At 41.5% G+C, this 11,116-nt stretch overlaps 1 protein-coding gene across 1 annotated transcript; it reads right to left on the bottom strand.

Annotated features, from left to right (window-relative positions):
• Positions 1–6,401: 6,401 nt before the first annotated feature.
• On the bottom strand, positions 6,402–10,849 carry LOC148771786 (uncharacterized). Its single transcript, XM_088815233.1, has 3 exons — positions 7,527–10,849; positions 7,025–7,413; positions 6,402–6,883 (listed from the first exon to the last, which is right to left on the bottom strand). Exons 1-3 carry the CDS (start codon positions 10,847–10,849, stop codon positions 6,402–6,404), a joined length of 4,194 nt encoding a protein of 1,397 aa, XP_088671359.1.
• Between the last annotated feature and the right edge of the window lie 267 nt (positions 10,850–11,116).

Genomic DNA, 11,116 nt, shown 5'->3' with positions numbered 1-11,116 from the left:
ACTTCTCATTTGCTTCAAAGATTGGGGTTTAGGGTTCTTGGACAACCTACTTTATTTTTTCCTTTTGTGGAAGGAATTGGAGTACTTATTCCTTTATTGATTCATTTAGAAGGAATATATCAACTCCTAAAAGAGCAGATGATTTAGTATTCGTCCATACCAACCTTCGTCTTTTGCCCAGAGGCACTTCCCAATACCATGATGAAAGACAAAGATGTGGGACGTTGGTGGGATGAATTTGAAAATATGGAAGATACATAAATTCTTGAAATTGCCGACCTTTCTTTAGATGAACTAAAATTAGAGGCCGTACTTTTTACTAAAGATGAGACAGCTGACAAGTAGGAAGAGATGAAAAATGCTCCTTCAATTTTATTATTATTATAATTTTTATTTTAAAAGCAATATTTTATTATGTATTGAATAATTTATTTTGATTAGTTGAACCTCGTTTTGTTTATTATATATATTTAATTCGATTGTTTTCTTAATTTTTAGTTTGATGTGAAAATGGCTACAACATATGCTAGTTCATAATCTATAATGTTTTTGCTAATTTATGGTTGAAAAATGAAAACAGTATTTGAATATATATATATATTGATGATGCTAATTACTTAGATCACCTGGGGTAGTGTAGAAAACGAAGTGGGAGAGCAAAGCGGATCAGTAGCTTGACAACTTGATGATCCTGAGGTACCTGCGATCATAGAACACATGAACTAAGCCGGGGGTTGATCCGGCGGAAACCCCTCCGACGCTCAAGTCAGACGTGCTGATCATAGAAATAGTCTAGAGAATACAATTAATAGTATTGCTCAGATAATAGGACCTACCTTAAGGAATGAGTTCAAACCTTTATTTATAGCTTAGTTGAGATTGTCGGGCTCAAACCTTACTTGAAGGTGATTGGGCCTCGGTGATAATGGTCTTCGATATTGGGTTCGTGGCCCAGTATGTAAGGAAATTGTAGGCCCATTGGGTTGGCCCAATTAGGCATATCATATATATATATATATATGTATATATATATATATATATATATATATATATATATATATATATATATATATATATATATATATATATATATATATATATATATGGATTATTAGACAAACCCCCATCATATACATTGTGCTAGTAAGGGAGATCCAAAAAAAATTCTAGCTTTTAAGATAAATCCAAAATATTGTTTAATTAGTTATAAATAATTTAATTCACTATTATACCCTTCATCTAACCCTATAACTCACGTTGTTATTATTTTTTTTTTCCTCAGATTTCTTCTCTCTCTTCTTCTTTTAACAGTACTCGTCCTCTCTTCCCTCCATAGTTGCGATCTCTTCCCCCCAAATCTCAGGCCTCTTCGCCGAGGTTGAGAGATCCGCTCCACCGCCTCAACCATCATCACCGCCTCCACCTTCCACCTCCGCCATCATTACAGAAACCATGACAATTGAAGGTACAAATAAAAATCGCAACATTTGACAGAAACCTAACCACCTTTACAATCATTTTCATTATCCCAATTTCTACCAAAATAAAATTCCAAATAAATCAACTCGGGAAAATAGTTGTTTCCCACTAACAACTCAAACAATTCAAAATACAAGGACGTATATTTACAAAACCATATATCTACATAATTAATAAACAATTCATAATGGAATTCATTAATTGTACAGTGGTTTTTGTTAATTACAGAGTGGTTTTTTGTTAATTACAGAGTGGTTTTCATAAATTGATAATTTTTTAGTGAATTTTTGTAATGGAATTTGTTAATTACATAGTGATTTTCGTTAATTACAGAGTGGTTTTTATTAAGTAAATAGTGGATTACGTTAATATTAATGCGGATTATGGTTATTTTATAGTAATTTTTACTTTAATTTGATAGTGGTTTTCGATGTAGTGGATTTCATTTTTTTTAAATATGAACCATTTAAAAAAGTAAAATAAAAAAAAAAACCAATTTTTGTTTTAAATTGATATAAAAAAATAAAAAATAAAAAAATATGATAAAAAATAAACCGAAAAGGCCTGATAGGGGAGATAATTGGGGATGGTGTGGTGAGAAAATAAGGGGATTTGCATATCGATAAAAAAAATAATAGATTTTTCAAAATAATATAACATGGCTGCACGTGGGAGTTGCCTTGCAACGGATTTGTAGTGCCGAGCGAGGTGGCTCCTCGTGGGAGTTGCCTCGCTGCGGGTTGTGGTACCGAGCGAGTTGGTTCCTCGTGGGAGTTGCCTCGCAACGGCTTGTAGAACGGAGCGAGTGGTCTCCACGTGGGAGTTATCTCGCTGTGGTTTCGTGGATCCGAGGGAGTTGGCTCCTCGTGGGAGTTGCCTCGCAATGGGTTATATGACCAAGCGAGTTATCTTCTCGTGGAAGTTGTCTCGCTATGGGTTGATGAACGGAGCGAGTGGTCTCCTCGTGGGAGTTATCTCGCAGTGGTTTCGTAGACCCGAGGGAGTTGGCTCCTCGTGGGAGTTGTCCCGCAACGGGTTATAGGACGGAGCGAGTGGTCTCCTCGTGGGAGTTATCTCGCTGCGGGATGTAGGACAGAGCGATTTTGCTCCTCGTGGGAGTTATCTCGCTGTGGTTTCCTAGACCCGAGGGAGTTGGCTCCTCGTGGGATTTTCCTCGCAAGAGGTTGTAGGTCCGAGCGAGTTGTCTCCTCGTGGGAGTTGTCTCGCTACGGGATGTAGGACATAGCGAGTTTGCTCCTCGTGGGAGTTGTCTCGCTCCTGGTTGTAGGACCGAGCGAGTTTGCTCCTCATGGGGGTTGTCTCACAAGGGTTGTAGGACAAAGCGAGTTCTCTCCTAGTGGGAGTTGTCTCCGATCGAGTTGGCTCCTCGTGGGATTTGTCTCGCTACGGGTTCGTAATACCGGTGGAGTTGTCTCGCAAGCCCCCCACTCTCGAGTCGATGTTGGAGCCAAATCGAAAAGGGTTCGGATCGTGTCGAGAGTAGATCGGTGTTGTTATTTTCCGTTAGTCGTTGGCGTGGCGTAGAGCATTGATATTTTTTTATTTTCTCTGCCGAGAGCGAGCTCTATTGAGTGGAGCGCATTAAGAATCCTTGCGCAATTTAGTAGAGCGCGTTGAAACTCTCTCGCGATTATGTAGTGCGCAGTGGAAGTTGCGCGAGATAAAGTGAGAGGAGGGAAGTGCGCGCGCTTATCGATTGATATGATCCTAAATACATCCAACACGAAGAATTGGAAGACAAGGAAGAGGGAAATTCGTTGGACAAGTCGAATTTCATGCATCCCGAAAAGTCCCGTATAATTCTGGCAGAGTACACTATTTGGCTTATTACTTTATCATCTGAAGTCCAATTAAGGTGATTCAAATTGATACGGAAAGCCAACTTAAAAATCTAAAACGTTGCTGTTTTGATCCGAGAGAGATTCGGAGTGGAAGAGGTCAGAAATCGAGCTTGAAGTGAGGACACGTGCACAACCAAATGTCTACTCGAGTTATGAAGAATGTTCGTGTCGTCGACTTGATATTTGGAGTTTAGATTTTATTATATTACGTTTTTATATTAGGTCTATAATATTTATATTATTTTAGAGTTAGTTATGGCTAGGATTTTCTTATTTATTAGTTTCCTTATTATAGATTAGGTAAGAGTCATTTTCCTTGTGGAAAATGAGTCTTTTTTTAATCTTATAAATATGTAGCCAATTTGGCTGATTGAAGGGACGAAATTTTATGGTTTAATTGAGAGTATTCTCGTTTGGTTCTTTATGAACCGTTCGAACATTACGGTGGATTCCGTTTGTTCACCTCGACTTATCAATCGATCTTCCGCAGTCGATTGTGGCGTCTTAACATACCAAGGTTCTTGCCTCTTTATAGGCAATGGGTTGAGGTTCCACCTCTTTGATTCCTTCTTTAGGACTGTCCGGGATTTGAAATCCGAAGTATTGATATCGGGTCTCGTCACATGGTTGGCGTGGTTCGTATCATTTGGTATCAGAGCCATCTTCCTAAGAAGGTTTCGCCTATCCTTTATATTTATTGTTGAGTCAGTCTTTTGTTTTCGTGTCTTCGGTTTGTTTTTCATTTCGTGTCTATTGTTATTTTGAGTCTTCTAGTCTTTCGTTTTGTCTATTTGGAGTCCATAAAAAAAAAATCGAATTTTTTTTTTTGTTTTAAGTTCTTTGAGTATAAGTTATGTTTTGTCTAGAGTCCAGAAAAAATAAACGAAAAAATGAAAGAACGAGTGAGTTTTGTTATTCGTTAATCTCGTGAACTGAATTAAGTTTCTTTCTTGTGGCGTCAACATTATAACATTGGTTCGTGGTTCTATATAGCCATTGGGTCAAGTTGGTTGTTCCATACTTTCGGTTTACGTTTCTATATAAACGTTAGGTCGGAGTGCTAACAAGGAAAATTTAATCTTGTTTATTGGATGGGGAATTTCATTATTAATTGTTCGTAAAAAAGAAAAAAAAAAAAGTTCCAAATACAGTGAAGAACTTTCTGCCTCATGGATTCGCTTTCAATACTACACGCTCATTCAAAGGATTCGAATTCGAGGACGAATTCTTTTGAAGAAAGGGAGAATGATATGATCCTAAATACATCCAACACGAAGAATTGGAAGACAAGGAAGAGGGAAATTCGTTAGACTCGGTTGATGGCTTCTGCGTCATAACGAACCTCTACGCCCCGGATGACAACCACCGAGCCTTTGTACTGACCGGCATTGGCGTAGAAGAGCCGGACCAAGTTCTCGTTGTAGGTGCCCGGTTTGTCGACGAGTGCCCTCCAACACCTTTCGTGGATGTTGTCAACGACCGAGGGGCATCCAATCGTACGGACACACAACTCCCGTTCTGGGACGATCGGACGAGGGAGGCGGTCGATGAATTCGCTCTTCGCTTCGACATTCACGTAGATGTCTTCATCGAGTTTGTCAAAGGTGACTACGCTCACGAGCGTGCGTTGATTGGCACGGGCGCCCGTTTTGAGTGGCACGTCACCGGTTCTTGGAATGGTTTGCTCGTTTGGTCCCTCCGAACGTGAAGGCGAGTGTGAAGAGCCTTCTCCCCCCTTTTTGCCTTGAGCCGTGCCCTTCTTCTTTTCCCGTGCTTTTCCTTTGCCCTTCAGTTGGGCCTTCTTGGAATTCTCGCCCGTCTTTTGGAGTTTGTTTGCCGGTGAAGTCATGGTGTGAATGAGGGTGCAAAATGAAACTTGAAACTGGTTCGGGCAATTCGTCGAACACCTGGCGTGCACAAGTTCTTTGAAACTCCTTGAATGTTAGTTTCTTTCGAAAACTAACCCTCCTACATCAATCACCACAACAAAAACAATTAATAACGATCAACGAGCAAAAATTATCATAATATGACTCGACCCATTAAAAAATTCACAAGAAATTCGAAATAAGCATAATAGGGCAATTCCTATATCTAAACATTGGTTCAACCAATTAAACAAGCCTTTAAATCCCAAAATCAAGTACCTAATTACGTACAAACAATAAGAATTGAAGAACCAAGGGAAAAGACAAGAAAATTGGATGAAATTCGAATTTTCAAGCAAAACCTAAAAATTTGGGTCAAGAACATACCTTTGTTGAGGATTCGTCCACAATTCTCAATATAAGCAAGCAATAATCGTTAATAGTTGATGAAAATCTAAGAATATGCAAGTTTGAAGAGGAAATTGGAAAGAAAATCGAAGTTTAGGGTTTTGGGGGAAAGGGGGTGTTCGAATTTTGAAAATAAGGAAGAAGTGAGAAAAAGAGAGGTTTTTTTAGAATAAGTACAGTTTTTTTGCCCCCAGATCGCGATCTAGAAGGGCCGGATCGCGATCTGGGTTTACTACCTATTTGCTCTCTGTCAGACCCCCCAGATCGCGATCCGGAATGCTGGATCGCGATCTGGGTCTACCTCAATTTCGTCTCTGTCGGACCCCCCAGATCGCGATCCGACTTTCTGGATCGCGATCTGGATTTACCTCTTATTTACTCTCTGTCAGACCTCCCAGATCGCGATCCGGAATGCTGGATCGCGATCTGGATCCTCAAATCTGCAGAAAATTTGAAATTTCAACGGGTGAGATAGAGATATTGAACCCTAAAACATATAAAAAATATAAAAATGCAAGAAAAGACTAAAAACGAAAAACGAAAGCAAGAACAAAAGAAAAATGACAGAGAATGAGCATTAATGGGGTGCCTCCCATTTAGCGCCTGTTTTACAGTCGACGGCTCGACTTCTTGTGGATTTATTGGGAGAAAATTAGTGCAACACGCTCCACCTCCTCGGGAGCACCATTTGGATAGTAATGCTTAACTCGTTGCCCATTCACTTTGAACGACGGATCGTCTCGTCCTCGTATTTCGATAACTCATTGTGGGGTTACGCTCAGGACTACGAATGGTCCTGACCAACGGGACTTGAGCTTTCCCGGAAATAGTCGTAGTCGAGAATTGAATAGCAGGACTTGGTCACCTGCCCGGAACCTCGCTTTGTAATCCTTTTGTCATGCCACTTTTTCGTCTTTTCTTTGTAAATATTGGAATTCTCGTAAGCATCGTTTCTGAACTCCTCCATTTCATTGAGTTGAAGCAATCGACGGTCGCCGGTGGCTGTTTGATCGAAATTGAGCTTTTTGACTGCCCAATAAGCCCGGTGCTCCAATTCCACTGGCAGGTGGCACGCTTTCCCAAATACGAGTTTGTACGGAGACATCCCAATCCGTGTCTTGAATGCGGTTCGATAGGCCCAAAGTGCATCATCGAGCTTCAACGCCCAATCTTTTTGGTTCGTGCTCACAGTCTTCTCCAGAATCTGTTTGATTTCTCGGTTGGACAACTCAGCAAGGCCATTTGTTTGCGGATTATAGGCAAGCGCTATTTTGTGTCAGATCCCCAACTTGTTCGTGAGATTAGTGAGCAGTTTGTTGCAGAAGTGAGATCCTTCATCGCTAATGATCGCCCTAGGTGTCCCAAACCTTGAGAATATGTTATTGTGGAAGAATTTGAGGACCGTACGAGCATCGTTGGCTGTGGTGGCAATCGCTTCGACCCATTTGGACACGTAGTCCACGGCAAGCAAAATGTATAACTTCCCGTTCGAAGAAGGAAATGGTCCCATGAAGTCTATGCCCCAAACATCGAAAAGCTCCACCTCTTGCATGTTGTTCAAAGGCATTTGGCTTTTGTTGGATAGGTTCCCTGTTCGTTGGCATCGATCACACTGTTTCACGAACTCGTAACTATCTCGGAATAGGGTTGGCCTAAAGAAGCCTGACTGCAGAACCTTGGCGGCTGTGCGAGATTCCCCGTGATGCCCGCCACAAGGTGAAGAGTGGCAATGTGTGAGAATCTCACGTACTTCTGTTTCCGGAACACATCTTCGGATGACACGATCGGGGCCGGTTCTGAAAAGCAACAGCTCGTCCCAGAGATAGAAACGAATGTCGTGAAGGAATTTTTTCTTTTGGTGATAAGATAGATCGTCAGGAATGATTCCACTGGCCAAGAAGTTGGCCACATCAGCATACCACGGAGTGTGAGTACTAATGGCGAGCAGTTGCTCGTCTGGGAAGGATTCCTAATATTTCCTTCGGCTGGAAATTCTTCTAGTATGAGTCTGGAAATATGATCTGCTACCACATTCTCGCTCCCTTTTTTGTCTCTGATTTCCAAGTCGAATTCCTGGAGTAGGAGTACCCATCTGATGAGTCTGGGCTTGGCGTCCTTCTTTGCGAACAAATATCGAATAGTTGCGTGGTCGGTGTAAATGATCACCTGAGACCCCAAAATATACGGTCTGAACTTGTGAACGGCATAAACTACAGCTAGCATTTCCTTTTCGGTCGTTGAATAGTTCTTTTGTGCCTGGTCAAGTGTACGACTCGAATAGTAGATGGCTTTGAAGATTTTGTCCCTCCTTTGTCCCAATACTGCACCTACAGCATAGTCGCTCGCATCGCACATGATCTCGAATGGTTCATCCCAATTGGGAATAATCATTATCGGTGATTGGGTTAGCTTCTCCTTGAGAAACGTGAAAGCCTGCAAACAAGCAGAGTCAAAATCAAAGACAGCTTCCTTCTCAAGTATATGACATAATGGTTTTACTATTTTCGAAAAATCTTTTATGAATCTACGGTAAAACCCAGCATGCCCTAAAAAACTTCTAACCCCCTTGACATCCTTCGGTGGAGGCAATTTTTCAATCGTTTTGATTTTTGCCCTGTCCACCTCAAGACCCTTTTTCGAGACTTTGTGACCTAGAACAATACCTTCACGAACCATAAAATGACATTTTTCCCAATTTAAAACAAGGTTCGTTTCTGTACATCTTTTCAAAACAAGTTCTAGATTGTGCACACAATAATCGAAAGACGATCCAAACACAGAAAAATCATCCATAAATACCTCAAGAAATTCTTCTACCATATCGTGAAATATAGACATCATACATCGTTGAAAGGTAGCAGGCGCATTACACAAACCGAAAGGCATCCTACGAAATGCAAAAGTACCGTAGGGGCAAGTAAAAGTAGTTTTCTCTTGGTCTTCCGGGGCGATTGAAATTTGATTGTACCCCAAATAACCATCAAGAAAACAGTAATACTCGAAACCTCCTAGTCTGTCTAGCATTTGATCGATAAAGGGAAGGGGGAAATGGTCTTTTCTAGTGGCTGCATTCAACAATCGGTAATCGAAGCATACACGCCACCCAGTGACTGTTCTAGACGGAATAAGTTCATTTTTATCATTCACAATAACCATCATCCCACCCCTTTTTGGCACAACCTGCACCGGACTGACCCACGGACTGTCAGAAATTGCATAAATCATACCAGCGCCTAACAGTTTTAAGACTTCTTTTTTGACTACCTCTTTCATTGACGGGTTTAACCGCCTCTGAGGTTGGACTCTCGGTTTATAGACGTCTTCCATTAGAATTTTGTGTTGAACAATAGACGGGCTAATTCCCTTAATATCCTCAATAGACCAACCTATAGCCGACCTATATTCTCTAAGGACCTCCAGCAGTGTTTTTGTTTCGGCCTCGCTCAAACTGGAAGAAATAATCGCCGGATAAGTCTTGTCTGCTCCAAGGAAAGCATAACAAAGATAATCCGGTAATTGTTTCAATTCCAGTACGTGGGCCGTTTTCACACTAACTGGTATCTCGGGGACGATTCCTACCTCGTCTACGCCCAAAGTCTCGGCACACGCAGAATGCAAATCAATAGAATTAACAATGCAGTGCTCAACAGAATGACATAATTCATACAAATCAAAAAACGAGGAAACACAGTCCTCGATCACGTCTATTCTACTGCAATGCTCAACATGCTCAGAGTGTTTAAATGCATCTGTCAAATTAAAAACAACTTCTTCCCCATTTACCCTAAGCATTAAAGATCCTAATTCCATATCTATCATCGCCTTACCAGTGGCTAAGAATGAACGACCTAAAATGATTGGTGCTTCATCATCTTCAGGCATTTCAAGTACCACAAAATCAACAGGCAAAATGAATTTATCTAATTTATCTACTTTAACTAGCACATCTTCTACAATCCTATCGGGATATTTCAATGAACGATCAGCTAGTTGTAAAGTCATGCGAGTGCGGTTCAAATTTCCTAAGCCCAGTTTTTGAAACACAGACATAGGCATCAAATTAATACTTCCCCCCAAATCACATAAAGCTTTATCGAAAGTAGAATTTCCAATAATACAAGGAATAGTGTAACTCCCTGGATCTTTCATTTTCGGTGGTAGATTCGACTGAAGAATGGCACTGCAAGTTGCCGTGAGTGTCACTGGTATGTCTTCTTCGATCCGAATTTTCTTGGATAGGACTTCCTTCATGAACTTGGTGTAGTTTGGCATTACCTCCAAGGCTTCTGCAAAAGGGATGTTGATTCGAATCTGTTTGATCTTTTCAATGAACTTCTTCAACTGATCCTGGAACTTCTTCTTCTTCTGTCTTTCTGGAAAATGAACAGGAGTTATTATAAGAGGGGGATTATCAGGAAAAGAAATGTTATTGGGCTTACTAGCCTCTTTTCTACCACTCCCTGAGATGGTGATTTCCGGCTCGACTGGGGTCGGTTGTACAGCTGGCCTTGGTGATTCGTCTGTCGGATAAGGAGGATCAGTCATTTGCAAACCACTTCGGGTGGTTATGGCTTGACAACTTTCTTTTGGATTGACTTCGGTATTGCTTGGAAATCCACCATTGGCCATTGTGGACATGGATTGGGCGATTTGCCCTATTTGCTTCTCCATGTTCTTCATTGTTGATTTCAGGCCCTCCATTTCCTGTTCTTGTCGGTGAAGACGCTCGTCATACGTTGGCCCTCGTTGCTCTCTTTGATGGTTGAAATCGGGAGGTGGTTGTAGAGCATTCTTTGGATTGGCATAGGAAAAGTTCTCGTGATTCCGAATTCCCGAGTGGTAATGAGTAGGGTTTTGGTTTTGATTGTTGGTTCCCCGGACATTGTTGAATCGGTGGTTCATAAAGTGTGCCTGCTCCCAATCGTCGTTTGTGGCTTGTGAGGTACTTGCTGCTGCTACTCGTTCGGTCTGTGGCCCTCGAACTGATAATTGGGCGACCTGATTTGATAAAGTAGCTAATTGTGCTGAAACTGCGGCTAAAGGATCGAGTTGGTGGACTCCGGCCACCTTTTGTACACCACTCCGTTCGGACGGCCAATGGTAAGCATTCTCACACATTCGCTCGACAATGTCTCGAGCGTCTGTGGGAGTCTTGTTTTGCAATGATCCACCTGAGGCAGCATCGACTAGAGATCGGGCTGGTTGATCGAGCCCATTGTAGAATAACTCCATTTGATCCCACGGGTTGAATCCGTGTTGAGGGCATTGTCATAATAAGTCCTTGAATCTGTCCCAAGACTCGTGCATCGGCTCTTGGCTCATCCGTCTGAAATTGCCTACATCTCTTCGTAGTTGTGCGGTCTTCAAGGGTGGAAATAATCGTGCCAGAAAGGCTTGTGATAATTCTTCCCAACAGATGAGTGATCCTGGATTAAGACTCAGAAGCCAACTCTTCGCTTTGTCTCTGACAGAAAATGAGAATAGCTTTAACCGAATGGC

Source organism: Erythranthe guttata, chromosome 3, assembly GCF_056151865.1.
Source record: "Erythranthe guttata isolate IM_541 chromosome 3, IM_541, whole genome shotgun sequence".
Classification (NCBI taxonomy): Eukaryota; Viridiplantae; Streptophyta; class Magnoliopsida; order Lamiales; family Phrymaceae; genus Erythranthe; species Erythranthe guttata.
This window is presented reverse-complemented; position numbering and strand designations above follow the sequence as displayed.

Excerpts from the sequence above, each read along its gene's own strand:
- LOC148771786 (XM_088815233.1), bottom strand. The coding sequence starts at position 10,849 with ATGGAGTTATTCTACAATGGGCTCGATCAACCAGCCCGATCTCTAGTC. Across the intron at positions 7,414-7,526 it reads ACACTCCGTGGTATGCTGAT|AACCGGCCCCGATCGTGTCA; the intron begins GTGGCCAACTTC and ends GTTGCTTTTCAG. Across the intron at positions 6,884-7,024 it reads CACCACAGCCAACGATGCTC|CGCTTGCCTATAATCCGCAA; the intron begins GTACGGTCCTCA and ends GACACAAAATAG.